The 14971-nt window shown below is 45.1% G+C and overlaps 1 protein-coding gene across 2 annotated transcripts in view; it reads left to right on the top strand.

Moving 5' to 3' along the window:
• Positions 1-14971, top strand: part of C8H10orf90 (chromosome 8 C10orf90 homolog) — a 97031-nt gene that overhangs the window by 20122 nt on the left and 61938 nt on the right. Inside the window, exon 1 of one of the 2 annotated variants that reach the window (XM_064431575.1) lies at positions 3390-3414. The exons of the other annotated variant lie outside the window; for it this stretch is intronic. Coding sequence (XP_064287645.1) covers positions 3405-3414 — 10 coding nt within the window. The 5' untranslated portion in view covers positions 3390-3404. Of the gene's footprint in view, positions 1-3389; positions 3415-14971 lie in introns of those variants that run through there. 2 annotated transcript variants of the gene reach the window in all.

The following is a 14971-nucleotide window of genomic DNA, read 5'->3' as shown; positions in this document are numbered from 1 at the left end:
CCTATGGAATACTCATCCCAAATATTTGGTGTTGACTCTTGCAGAGGGATGTAAATATTGACCTGCAAAGTTGAGCTGGGGATGAGGAAGATACTTTGTTTTGTCTTACAGTCAGCAAGCGCCACAATTCCCCACATCATTGCCCAGCCCTTGGATTCTGCAGTGGGAAAAAAGCAGGTTAAGGAAGTTTGAGGATGTGTTCACTGTCCACAGGGCGACACACCCAAAATGTAACACATCCTCCTTCACCTGCCTTTGCCCTTTGAGTCTTTAGATCCTTTTCAATGAGGTCACAGCCAAGAAAACCACATTATTGTCTCCTCTAGGCACTTTTTTCAAGTGCCATTAAAATCTATAGCATTCTGTCCCTTGGCCTCTTCTATAATTCATAAGTATTTTGTAGTTGTGATCTTTTATATTAAGAACTTCCAAACCCCCCTCAACTATCAACTTCAATCCCACTTAATTGCCTGCCTGCAGCATCAGAAAGCAAAAAGGATGAATCATTTATTCATTTATAAACCTTCTCTCCACAGCACATCCAAGCTTTGTAGATTTAAGAACAACTTCCCTAATACCCATAAGTTTAAAAGGAGAATGTTTATAACACAGAGCTATAAGCACTTCCCAGGCAATTGAGGTACTTTTCCCTTTTTATGTGCCATTTTGGTAATTCAAAGGCCAGCTAATGGTTGTTTTTGGACAGGAAGGATGGGGGTTAGAGGGCATTTGTCGAGGCAGTTGTAAAGCCAGCCCAGATTCTGTAATTGCCAGTGCAAGGCTGCCGTGCTGCCTGCAGCAGCTGCAGCACTCCAGCCCTGTTTATTGATCCCTGTGATTCAGTGTTTGTGCTCATGGGCACAAGTCAGCACTTTCAGCAGATCAGCACGGGGGCTGAAGGATCAATCGCTCCTTCCCCCTCCTGATCCATTTTAATTGGGGTATCAAAGGTGCTGTAATCCTCTCTCAGGTCAGGAGATGTATTTGAAGCTGGGACAAAGCTGTGCAATAAAAGCAGAGAGATTCCCCTATGCAGATGGGAAGGAGAATCTCCTCGTTCCAGGAACCCACCCCAAAGCAGCAGCCAGCGATGCCGAGCTCGCTTTAAGTGGTTACAGCAACCAACTCAATAAATAAAGTGGTTCACTTCCCTCACCTCTCCCTTGGCAGCTCTGCAGGACTGAAAGGCAAACTGCAGGACAATGGTGCTCCAGGGAAATTATTAAGTTCAGACTCAGAGTCTTTATTTTGACATTCAGGAACAAGCCAGAGTGCAGACATGTTACCAGGCATGTGGGGGCTGAGCTCAGGTGAACTTGAGTTCTGTCTTTTTTTGCTTTTGAAAAAATTTCTTTTTTGAAAACAATTCCCTTCCCTCAGTGTGTTTAACCAATGAGAAATAATTCTAAGGGAAAAGAAAAAATGATTCCCAGAAAAGCTTGCACTTGATGGAGAGGTGTCATTAGAGAGCTGGGACGGCAGCTTGTCAAAACACAGGATTGCTCTGTGGTGGGACTGGGGGTTTTTCCACTTTGCTTTAGAGCTTAGTCACCTCTGCTTTTAGCCATGCAGGGTATTAAGGCTTTCACATTCCCTGTGGAAGGTTGGTCTGTAGCTTCTTAGGATTTCCTGGCACATATCCCATGGAGAGAGCACACGTGGGAGCCATGGAGAGAGTGGAGGGAGAAAGGAGAAAGGAGATTTCTCCAAGGCTGCTGCACTGGTGCACATCAAGAGAACACATCTGAGACTCTGGAGTGGCTTCTCCTGCCTAACTTGGGTTTTCTCCATCCTCTGGTCCTAAGAACTCTTCCAAGGATGATGAAATTGATAATACCACATGCTCCAGGCTTTCTTCCCTCCGAAGAAAACACCTTGCCCTGACTAATGCTGCCCTCACACACAACCTCCCTCCAGGGAAATCAGAAATGGTTCTGGAGAACTAAGAAAGGATTTTATCTGGGGAAGAGCTTAGAAAATTTTAGGCTGCTCAGCTGGCACTTCCACAGAAGTGGAAGAAAGACAGAAGGAGTCACAGCTGCTCTTACTCCTGTTGAGTTGCAAGCAAGAGGTGAGGAGAGCCAGGTGGAGACCTTGATCCAGAGAGGAACTGCATGAACAAGAGCCACAATTCAGGGGTTTCACAGGAGAGCTGCAGAGCTTGCCCTGGCTCACAGCTGAGTGGGGGGACAGCCCCTGCTGGCAGGAGGGGTGGCATCCTGGCTGTCCTCATGCCAGGAGAGACAGAGAGGGGCTGCCACACCAGGCACCTCTGCCTGCCACCAGCAGGAAGGTGAAGGGAGAGCTCCCTGCCCTAATTAATTTGGAGTGGCCTGCAGATAAATCAAGGCTGAAAATGCATCCCTTGGAGCTTGGAGTTTACATTCCAGGCACGTATTTATCCAGAGCCCTCAGACTGGCTCCAGCAGCACTGGCTCACGGCAAGGGCAGGTTCTCCTGGCTCCCACAGGTGGCACACCTGGAGGCAGAGGGGTTGGGACCTGCTGCAAGCTCCATTCCCCACTTATTCAGGAGGAAATCACCTCTCAAGCCTCTACAAAAGGCTGCTGGTGAAGGGGGAGCCTGGGCAGTTGCTGCTTCTCTGGGCATCACTGCAATCCAGGGAAAGTGCTGGTCCGGCAGCCACAGATTCATGGATTCCCTGGGCTGCAAAAGACATAGATGTGGAGCCACAATCCAGGAGGGTGGCTTTTTTTTTTGCCTTTTTTTTTTTTTTTTTTTAATGTGTATTTCACCAGGTTTATTTTCTTTGAGACCTGGGAATGATTTTGCATTTTGACTGGTTCAGAACAGTTTCATGCTGTGCTGGGGGAGCAGAGAGATGTGAACCAGAAAAACAACTGTGCACAAAGGTGTCCAATACCAGACCTGGAGACCCTCACACAGCAAAGCATAAACACAGGTAATTCTGAATAATTTGATTCCTCAAATTTTCCTTCAAAACTGACAAATTGCCCTAATTTAATTTTGCATTTAATTGCAACTGCAGCACTGGACTCCTGTTAGTGATCTTAGATTAAAAAGGCTTCTGTCTACAGAAATTGGATAGCACATCCTGCCACCCTATTTACACCCAGAAACAGGCAAAGATTCAAGATCTTATTAAACACATTTGAAGTGAAGTTTGAAGTGGTGAATCCGTGACAGGGATTTGTGAAGATGGGAGCCCCGAGTGGAAAAAGTATCTGGGTAAATAAAATAATTAGGGAAAAAGTGTCAGCACACGAAGCAGGGGAGGGACAGAATAAGAGAGGCAAAGCAAAATGCAGCTTGGCTGGGCTGGGAACACACAGCAGGTGTTTGGACAACAAACAGGCATTAGTGGATGATTTTATGGCAAGCCTACAGTGAAATGAGGGAACGCTGCAGATGGAGGTGAACTGATGGACAGAGGTAGGTGCCTTTAAAAATTAACACGCACAGGAAGAGGGGACTGGAGGCAGAGCTGCCATAAAACTGCAGAGATGGATGCAGAGGCATCAGCCAGGAGAAGGAGGGAAGTGGATCACGGGCTCCCCTCGGAGACAGCGATTATCACTTCCAGATAACTCTAATAGTCCGAGTCCTTGAGATGCTGTTATCAGGAGCAGGAGCTTGAAATGCAGCCCGAGATAAGGGGAACGGGAGCGGTGTGAGAGCATCCAAGGCTCAGGCTGGACCTGCTGCTCCTGCCCCGGCACCCAGCTCAGGCTGAGCGTTCTCACCCTTAGTTTCTTTGTGCTCTCTGACTAAACTGGCCGGGTTTGCAGTTTCCCTCTGAAAAAAGGCTTTGAGCAGGTGACCTGGAAGTGGTTAAAGGACAGAAATGTCCTGGGTTTGTTCTATGCTTCTCTATTTCACCTCTTTAGGAATTAAAATCCAAACTCTTTGCAAAGGTCTTCCAAGACTCTTTTCCTTGCTTTACATAGGTGATTTATGTATATATACATTTTTATACACATATATATACATTGATTTATATACATTTATATCTACACATATACACATATTTTACAACGAGATATAATTTTATAAATAGAAATAATATACTCTAACATAATTTATAATAAAAACATACTGCATTTTAATAATATGATATAATTTATTATGGTAATATATTATATGATATTATAAATGATAATGTATATTTGTAGTATACAATGAATGTCATTCTATTAATATATTATATAATAATATTAATGAACTATCATATAAATATTATATATATATTATGTTATTTATAGTATAAATTATATACTACTATAAACTGTGCTCTGGAACCTCTGCCCTACCATTTAATCCTCTGATAGATTTATTGCCTATTTATTGTTTATGATGTTGCCTGTGGTGCGTGCACTGCTTATTTCCCCTTTCTTTTCTCATGGATATGATGAGCCCAGCTATTTTCTCACCTGTTATAGCATTCATTTCTCCTCTCCAACCTGATGCATCAGAAATCAACCTCGTGGTTGGGAAGCAATCAGAGGAAAGCGCCCTGTGAGCTGGAGGCAGGCTCTGCCTGATAAGTGTGCTGTGCTCCTGCTGCCGGTGTTTGGTGTCCTGCAGGCTGGTCCCATTAGGAGCAGACAGGGCTGACAGAGCTGTGTCACCTCTGATGAGCCCCTCTTTGTTCCCAGGGGAAGTTCCCACTCCCATTTCCCTGTGCAGAGCAGGGCTGGGGCTCTAGGAGCCCACTCACCCCCTGACTCAGTGCTCAGTACCAGGAATGTTTTCCTCCCTGTCTTTTCTGTGGCCCTGGGTGATGCCTCTTTGCTGCCTTTTCTTGCTGTTTCTCCCTTTTTGTCTTTCTTTCCCTCCCAAAGAGGCCTCAGAACTCTTTGCCCCTCTGTGTGCAGGGAGGCTGCTGCTCATGGATTACTGGCACAGCTTCTTGTGTTATTGTTCTAGAAGAGAACGTGGTTTTTTCAACCAGAGTTAATCCATCTGACAGGAATAACCTCTCTGATCTGGTACCTGATCATTCCACCTCGTTACAGGTGAGCTCCTAATGAGAGCAGAAGGGTTTTAGTGCTTCTTTGTTGAATTTCATACAACCCCAGACTGGTTTGGGTTGGAAGGGACCTTCAAGCTCATCCAGCCCCATCCCTTGCCTTGGGCAGGGACACCTTCCACTGTCCCAGGTATTCAGCTCTGTATCTCACTCCTTCCCAGGTTCTGCCTGAAATGGCTTGATTATTTTGTATTTTTTCTTCTCTTTCTTTGTGTGAGAGTTTGACAGTTGTATTAAGGAAAAAACAGCTTGAGGGTTTAGGTGTTGCAGCCAGTTCTGAATGTGATGAAGTCGAGGATCAGATGCTTCTCTCCTGGTGGTGATGTGTGCCAGGCTCCTGCCATGGTTTCTGCTGGGAAAAAAATTAAAATAGAGAGCAAAAAAAGGAAAATAAATAGTTGAAAATAAACAGCACTAAGCAGCTAGGAAGTTAAAATGCTCATTTTAAAGAGTGGCTCGTGTTTATGGTATAACAAAGAGGAAGAACTCCTTTAATTAATATTAACAATTGAGAGCAGATTAGACAAAAAATACCCTATTACCACTTCCTCTAATCCACCTCTAATTGTGTACAAAGCTATCAAGGAGCACTTAAACCCCAAAAAGCCTCAGTAAGAAGCAGAAGGCAATTGTGTGCTCCAGCATCTCCACAGTTGCACGTGGAAGTCATCCAGCTCCAATTGTCTTTTATTTCATCCTTCCAGTGCCTTCACAGCCCTGCAACAGTTTGGGGAATTAAATGGGGTCTGTTGGGTGCAGCCAAACACCCAAAACTCAGGAGCTGCCACTGAGGAGGAAATTTATTCCAGGGGGAGAGGACTGAGTTGGTCCTTCTCTGGATTTGTGCAGAAACAGAACATCTTTCGAGGGTATTCAAACACTTTGCCTGAAAAAATGTGGATCTGATTACTGCTCGTTTGCATTCCTTCTTCCTTAAGTTTGGAGAAGGCAAAGCTCTCCAGTGAATTAATTAATTTCACTCCATTTTGACAGAGTGCTTAAATCAGCTCAGAAGTGCCACAGCTGAGTAAACCCAGCTCGCAGGCAGTGATTGCTTCTTTTGGAAGGCTCTGCTCAGCAGCAGCAGCTGGAGCAGAGCAGCCAGGAGAAGCACTTCATTAAAGAGCTGGGACAACACTGCTGCAGCCTGGGCTGCTCCTACCAGAGACTGAGCCTTTCAAGAGTGATCAGGAATTGTTTTCTATGTGTTTGTGTTTTCATGATCTGAGGGAAGATTGTCCACTGTGTCCCAGATCTGATCCCTCTGTAGTTCCCCAGCCCTGTGTGCATCCACAGCAGGTTTGCATCCCACAGACAGAAGTCTGCAGCTGTCTTTTCCCAAGGCTGGAAGTTATTTTGCTGGTATGGAATTAAATTGAGATGTTTAACTAACCTGAAACGTTCAGAACTTGCATGATTGAGGTCTTTCTCTCACAGTTTGTGTATTGATATAACTATATATTGTAATTACATATGTTATAATTATATAGATGTATTATGTGTACCTTACACTTAGCCTTCCAAGGTAGATTTCCCTCTTGAAAGGTCCATCAACCTTTCCTGTGACAACCTGGCATGAACTTTGTCGCAAAGAAATGTACATTGAAACCTTCATTACAAATGTACATATCTGTGAGGCGACCTGACAGGCTTCTAGAACAAAAGTGTTTTCCCATATTGATCCAAGTGGACACAGTCTGTGGACCAGCTCCTGTGAAATATAGACTCCTTCCTTGCCTGCCATTTAAGTGCAGCAGGATTTTAAGATGGAATCACAGACCCTTCTGCCTTTAATTCCTGCACCAGGTATTTTCACACTTCATTGAGACAAAAATTCAAATGCAGTCACCTACAGCTTAGAGATGGGAATTGTGTCATCCTCATCCCTGCTGTGTTTTCCCAAATTCCAGCTCATAACCACAGCCATCAACCTCACTGACCTGCTTAAGTTTTGATCTTCTAGAGACCTGCCCTCATTGTGACCTCTCCAGAAACAACACCCTCCCCTCTGCAGCCAGATAAACTTCCGTCATCTCCCAGCTCCCTCTTCCCTCTTGAATTATTTACGGAGGTCATGAATTTCTTAGAAAATAAGCCAACAAGACATGGAGAAGTGAAGAGAGCTCTTTCAGGTTTGTGTTTGGGAATTAATTTACTGCCTTGGATTGGGGAATGGCCAGAAGGAAAGATGTGAAACCCCATACACGACACGATGAAATTGCTTCTTGTTACTCCTTGTTCCAGGTCAGGCGGGTTATTGTGCCTGGAAATTTCTTTTATACAAGATCTGGTTGCTGCTGAGGATGAAGTAATCAAAACCTCGGGAGCCTCAGCAATTTCCATGGAAAAGCAGAGATGATGTGGGGTCAGTACCTCACATCTGCTCCACTCGGGCCAAGGCTGCACCCAGGATGGCTCTGAAGAGGTTCTTTCTAAAACAGACCCAAAGAAAGAGATTAGCAGCAGGAAATTGTGATCAGAGGGGAGAGTGCAGGGTGCAGTCCTGGCTTTGTGGCACCATCTGTGTTTTCATAATCTTATTTGGAAAAAAGAATGATCATTTCTGGGTTGCAGTTGTAATGGGGGAACTGAACAGCACAGGTAATTCTAATGTGTGATCCAATGCTATTCCATTACTTGGGCAAACAGTTCTACTTCCAAAGTTCTAGAGGGCAAACAGCACATTTTAGCTCTTCTTTTTTTTATAAAATCATATAGATTTGTGTTTGAGTTCAGTGCAGCCTCTCCTGCTGTGAAACTGAGGATTTCTGAGCAGAGCAGCTGCATCTGTGGATTTGCCAGGATGGAGGGCACAGGAGCTGTGGGATGGGCTGCCTGGGAGCTTCTGCCATCCCTATCCTTGGGATTTCAAGGGATTTTCTGGGAGAAAATCCTGAGCCACTGTGTATGGGTTGGATCTGAACCCTCTCAAGTCCTTCCCACTGGGAATCTTGGGATCCTGTGAACTGTTTTATAGATATTATAAAGGCTTGCTGTTAATTCGTGTGTACTATCCCTTCAACAATTCATGGGGTTTTTTTTTCTGTGAGCCCTGAATGAACCCATGAAAACATGAAGGGGAAAAAAAAAATCAAATTTCTCCTGTCTGAGATGATCTGTTTCTGTTGCTGTGGCTGCCAAAGTGAGAGGCACAGTCCCATCTGTCCTGCAGCACTGGCCAGCCTTCCCAGCTCATCGGGGCAGGCACTGAGCAGAGACTGCAGTGGAGCAGTGCCAGAGAATTTGTGGCTGAAGTAAAAGCTGGGAAAACGTGGGTGACTCTCACAAAAGCTGAGGGAAGCACAAGGTCACTGTGAGGATCACAAGAGCTGTCCCAGGACTTCAGCTCCTGCCCCATTATTGAGGTGTTGGGTGTTTTATTCTCTGCAGGAGTGGCAGCAGAGGTGACCTGGGAGGGAGGGCTCCAGAGAGGAAAATCAGGTCTCCTTTTACTCGGAGAGGGGAATTGTTTCAGTCCATTAAGCCTGGCATGGAATGCAGCTCCAAGCAGGGAGGGCTGACCTGGCAGCAGCCAGGGCTGGGCGGGATGGGAGCAGGGCTGGGATCAGCATCTCTGGGATGGTTTGTGTTGGAAGGAACAGGGGAGAGCAGGGCTGCAAGCAGGGAAGGGATTCTGCTGGAGCAATGAGCCAGAAAAATGACCTGTGAAGAGGGATGGCTGTCAGTGAGGAGGGCTGGGATTTGTCAGGGTCAGAGAGAGATTTCTAACAGCCCAAGACAGAGGTTAATGAAGATCAAGATGAGCACTTTGCAATGTGCAGTTAAAAAGCAAAACCTGCCTAAGAAAGACCTTGGAAATGTGCAGGAAAAAGCACAGAAATTGCTGTAACTCCAGCAGAATTTACATCAAATAACATAAAAGATGGACCTGTCTCTCCTCTGGGGGCTGGAATGAGATGGTCTTTAATGTCCTTTCCAACCCAAACCATTGTGTGATAAATCCAGAAAACACAGGTCCTGGGAAGCAAAGGCACTGTTAAATGGTTACATCTACCTAAGAGATCATAACTACATCTCCCTCTCTTTATTCCCATTAAAATATTTGGAAACTGTTGGTGAGACAATACTGAGGATACAATCCTAAGCAGGACCCATGGACAGCACAGCCAGGCACAGAATCCATCTCTATTTTACTCCCTGAACCCAATTAATACCAAATGGTTTATTAGCAATTAAATAGCTGATGTTTAAATATTAAAAATGTTTGGGAGATAAATATTTGAGGAAAAAGAGGCCACTACAGGCACCTTTTCTTGGCACATAATTTATTAATCTCTTTATTGGGAGAAGCAAAAATGAGAGAAGAAAGCAAAAGCTTTTTCTTGGTGCAAATTGGCCACAAAGTGAATCTTTAAGAGGAGGATGGAGCTGAGGTACAGAGGAACCAATTGCTGCTGTCCAGGCTAGGCAATACAGACAGAACTTCATAAAAATCCCTGCTGCAGTAACCAAACCCACAGTGAAGAATGCAGGTGTTGTAGCAGACATTTGGGAAAGAAACCCTCATCTGTAGTAAAATAATTCACCGAGACTTGGAGTTTTAAAATTCATGCAAAAAGTGTCTGAAATTACCAATGGCTATTTATATTCTTAAAACAAGGGAATTCACAGGACTTCTAAATGAAGTTTGGAGAAGCAGCTCGATGATGAATAATGATGGGAAGAAACCATTGTGGGAAAAAGAATTCTAGAACAGTTCCTCTCCCTGTGTGAATGTTTTTCAGGGAGACATTCACCACCCACATTTTCTTGGTGATTTTGCAAAAATTGCAATGCCTTCTTTGGCCACAAATCCAATTTTTATATTGTTTATTGAAAGTCAAAGAAATTAAAGAAGTTTCATTGAAGTTAAAAGAAGTTTATTGAAAGTTAAAGAAATTTCAGCAGCCTGCTCTGGTGGGAGGTGTCCCTGCCCATGGTCTTCAGGTCATTTCCAGCCCAAGCCATCCTGTGACTGTGGCTGTAAAGGGTTTGGAATTTAAGATGCTCAGTTGGTTCCACTGGTGGGAATTCATCTCTGGAAAACCCCTGCCTGTGACAAAAGGAGCTTTTAGAAATCCAGTGCTGGATTGCAGCCAAAAGGGCTCTGATATGTGTTGAAAACAATGCTGGGGCTCTGCATGTCTCTCTGATTTTGGTGGAGCTGAATGTGCTCAGCATTGTTATTGCTGTGTTCCACTACAGGGAGAAAAAAATGTTCATTACACTCCATGCAGAAATTTAGTCACTTTATGTAAAACATCTGAAATGTGAGACAGCAAACTGTCCACACAGGCAGACTTTTCCCCCTGACTTTCTAACTTCAGTTATTCCCTCATCATTGCATTGTTCTTCCTTAATTCATGGATTACATGATGGGACAAAAAAAGAAGTTCTGGTTTATTTGAGGGAAAAAACCCCACAAGTGCTTTTATTGCATGTCTTTACAAGAAAAGCAACTTCCATTCCAAGGTGTCTTCATACCCACTCTCAACACAGTTTTTTTTAATACAAAACCAGGGGTATTTATTAAAATAATATTTTCTTTTCCTTGATCCAGTGCTGATGCAAAAAACCCATTTGCTCTTACGTTTAAATCATGACTTAATTAGGTTGTTCTAAAATCACCTGTGACTTTATTAATCTTGCACAAATAATGGTTGCTTCCTGAACGTGGTGGCTGGAGAATAGGGGTTTATATTTGTTCTAAACTGCTTGTTTTGTTAAATGAAGTGCTTGAGCTAATTAAAGATGTTTTTGGGGATGTCTCAGCTTTAGCCTAATAAATGAAAGGCACAAGAAGGTGCACACAGACACTTCTTATTGCCCATAAATCTGTTCTTATTGCAACTGTAAACTCTGGAATGGAGTTTTATGGCTCCCATTCCATCGAAAACTGTAGAGGATGTTACTGATGCTGGATATTGGAATAAAAGCAGTTTTGAATTTTGGGTTTGATTGCTTTTACTTGTGAATTATGCCAAAACTGCTGTAGTCATTATCTTAAAAACTATTTAATTAAATGTAAGTATCCAGCTGTGTGTATTTTCAAAGAGCCAAACTGCTCTAAGATCTTCAGCAGAAGAGCAATATGTGTATTTATGAATCACAGAGTTTGCAAAACCCTTCCCTCCTCAGTTCTCCTCAAATTTCCTTACTTTGGGATATTTCCTTTGCAGCCTTAATGATTGGTTTAGTCTCTGTTTCTCGTGTGCAATTTGAGTTTTTTGAGATAATAAGCAGAAATGAAGGCCAGGGCTCAGCTAGCACGATCAATGTGCAGCAAGCCTTGGGCAGAGAGAGGGGTGGGAGCTCAATCCTGCTCTGCCTTCAGAGGAGGGAGTCTAAAACACCCTGACTCGTCTGTCCACCAAACCTGAGCCTTTCTTCCTCTTGATTTTTCTTCTTCAGTCTCTCCCAGCTCTAATTGCATGTTTCCCTCTCTGAGAGATCATTGTTCTGCTGCCCCTTTCACTGCAGTCCCCAGCTTTGTGCCAGATCCACCCGAGCTCCCCGGCCAAGTCGCTCTCCTCTCACTCCCTGGTGGTTTTGCCTTTTTCACAATTACCCCCTATTTTTCCTGTTTAAGCATCTGTCTTTCCCTGCTCACCTCTGAATTCATGTCTTGGCTCCCTCATTTGTCAGTGTCCTTAATCTTATTCTCCTCTGGGATGAGCTTATCTCTTCTCTCACCTCCCTTCCCCCACCTAATTTTTCAGGAAATCTGTCTCTCGATTGCCCCTCCTTTTTTATTATTTTTTTTCCCTTTCCAGTGGCATCCAGCCCCTTCACCCAGCAAGTCCCAGCTCCCCTCCTGCATCCACACAGGAATCTGTGCTCCCTTGGATGTGCAAATCCTCAGCCTGCTCCAAACCCCACCAGAGTTCAGCTCAGGCTGCTGCCCAGACTTCACCCGTGCCTCCGAGTTAATGACGTGAATTAAGGAGTCAGCATTAACTTGGAATTTTCTGCCTTTTGACTTTTCTTCTCACAGCTTGACGTTTTTGTAATGCTCTGTTTTTCTGAGACTTTAAAAAAAAAAAATCCAAAAAACAACCCAGATGGGGAATAGAGTGCCAGCAGGACATGTTTTGGCAGTTCTGCCACAGCTCCCTAGGACTGTCCTGGAGTGTTGCCCCTCTTGGTGCCACATGCCAGAAGAGCCACATTTGGTGTCTCAGAATCCCAGGATTATTTTGGGTGGAGAAAACCTCCAAAATCATCGAGTTCAAGCCATGACTGATCCCCACCTTGTCCCCAGCCCAGAGCACTGAGTGCCACATCCAGGAATTCCTTGGACACCTCCAGAGATGGGGATCCCACCACCTCCCTGAACAGCCTGTCCCTATGCTCCCAGTCCTCTCCAGGAAGAAATTGCTCCTGGTGCCCACCCTGAGCTGCCCTGGCCCAGCCTGGGGCCGTTCCCTCTGCTCCTGTCCCTGTTCCCTGGAGCACAGCCCGACCCCCCGGCTGTCCCCTCCTGGCAGGAGCTGTGCAGAGCCACAAGGGCCCCTGAGCCTCCTTTGCTCCAGGCTCAGCCCCTTCCCAGCTCCCTCAGCCCCTCCTGGGGCTCCAGCCCCTTCCCCAGCTCCGTTGCCTTCACTGGACTAGTTCCAGCCCCTCAATTTCCTTTCTTAAGTGAGGGACTCCTAAGGGGGAGAGGATTCAAGGTGCTCCTCACCAGTGCTGAGCACAGAGGGAAAATGCTGAGTCTCATCCCAAAGTCAGCTCAGCCAAGGTGCCACCTTGGGGAGGTGGCAGTTCTAGACAGGTGTTCCAGCAGGGAACACATTCCCTGCCAATGGTGGTGAGGAACCATGGAAAAAAAAGGGAAATGAGTGAGGTGACAAGCTGGGAAACAGCCAGCAGGGAAGGGTCAGCCCCCAGGCAGAGCAGGGAATTGATTTGCTCCCCTCCCAGATGCATCTCACTGATTTCCTGCAGCACCTTGACAGAAAGCAGATACCACAGTGATAGCTAATTTAAAGGTATCAATAGAGAGTCACACTCCAATCTGCTGAATCCCAAACCTTGTCTGTGGTCACACCATCACACCACACCTCTCCAGCCACAGGATATGCTGAGGCTGGGTGACATTACACAAATCTGCTCTGAACTGTCACAGACTGGGGCCCTGCAAACCATTTCCAAGGTGTGGCACAGCTTTGTACATCCCAGGAATGATTTCAGGCAGTCACACCCGTGGATGCAGCTTTGCACAGCTGCATTTCTCACGAGCAGTGGAGAGTCACACACTGTATCCTGCAGGTCAGAGCAGCTGCCCCACATCCACATCCCACCTCAGCTGCCTGGAGGAGACAAATGGAATCAAAAATGGTTGATTTGAGCAGAATTCCATCATCTGGATTTTCAGAATGGAGTGAAGTTTGTCCCTGGGATGTGCTCAGGGATGTGGTTCAGTGGTGGAGGTGGCAGTGCTGGGTTAATGGTTGGACTCGATGGTTTTGGAGTCTTTTCCAGCATGAATGATTCTGTGATCTCAGAAAATAAATGATAACGTAATCAGGGGTTAAAGAGTTATTGGATCCCCCTGAGATGCAGACAGAGAGATACAATTCCTGTTGTGACCAGCACACCTTTAATCTAAAACTGTTTCAGAAGTTCCATTTGTGTGGATTTTTGCTTTGCAGGGAAGCTCCAGCCCGGGTTAATAATACAGTGGCAGCACTTCACAATGCTCTCCACCATGCAGAAGCAGCTATTAAACTGTCAACAGCACTAAAAGATGATATTTTGATGGCAATGGATAGGAACCCCATCTCCCTGCCCGTGCTACTCAACATTTCTGCAGCTTTCAAGTGCAGTCAAGCATAATTTGTCACTGCCTTGCATATGTGACACTGTCTGAACAGGGACTCTCAGCTACAACTCTGTCAATCAATTTTTTTTCCCAGGCAAAACTCATGTAGCACCAACAGACAGCAATTCCCCTTCCCTTCCCCGTGCCCCTTGCACTCCTGGCTGTTCACCATCCACCTGCAGACCTCAGGAGGGGTGGCAGGACGTGCCAGCTCGGGGCTGGAGCTGCTGTGGACCTGCACAATGCCCTGCCCAGCTGCAGCCAGAGATACCATTTACTGCTCACAGTGAGGGCTGGATTTGGGCTCAGTGCATCCTGCTGGGAAACGCTTCCAAGGGCTGACTTGGCCAAGATCTGTCTGGCTGTCTTCTTCCTTGCAGCCTAACCTTTCCTTTCGTGCTGCACGCATCCTAAAGGGCATTTCCAGCACTCAGTTCAGGTGAAAACACTTTTTTTTTTGGCCGTTGTCACAAGTCTGCCATAGGAGGGGGTGATCTCAGCAGTGATCTCTGCAATCACCACCTCCAAAGTGCACCTGCAATCTGGAAGGAACAGCAGATCCTGGCTGGTGCCAAAATCCAGCAGATAATCACAAACCCTTCTGTCCCTGCTGCAGTTTTAAGCTGGTGATCAAAGTCTTAAAAGTCATTCAATCCAATCTACATCAAACACTGAATAAAGTTGTGTTTTTCTCAGTCTAAACCTGTCTAGAGCAGGAATATTAGAGGCAGAAATAAGCTTCATTTATAATTCTCAAGCAAAATCAAATTATTTCATGTCCTTGTGCCCCAAGTTGTTTTTCTTTCTTATCCTAACTGCAATAATGAGAAAAAGGTGGGAGGAAAAGTGCATCCACCTGGGCTGCTCTAGAAAGGCTCAGCAGCAAACGTTTTTTGAAGTCTGCCATGAAACATTCATCAGCCTCATTTGCATTACAATGTCATGGTTCTCGGGGTGAAATCCTGAAATCATTGCAATTTTTTTTTTATTTACTTAAAGATTGCTAAAATCACCACATGCAGCTGATAGGAAGGTACTGGAGATCCAATGAACAACATGAGCAAAATGCAATTCTAAAAGGATTTAAAGGAATCTGCTCTTAACATTCTCTGCATTTTAAGTTCTGTAAATTTTGTTGT

The sequence above is a fragment of the Passer domesticus genome, chromosome 8 (assembly GCF_036417665.1).
Source record: "Passer domesticus isolate bPasDom1 chromosome 8, bPasDom1.hap1, whole genome shotgun sequence".
NCBI classification, from domain to species: Eukaryota; Metazoa; Chordata; class Aves; order Passeriformes; family Passeridae; genus Passer; species Passer domesticus.
Note: the sequence above shows the minus strand (reverse complement) of the source record. Positions and strands in the feature narration are given on the sequence as shown.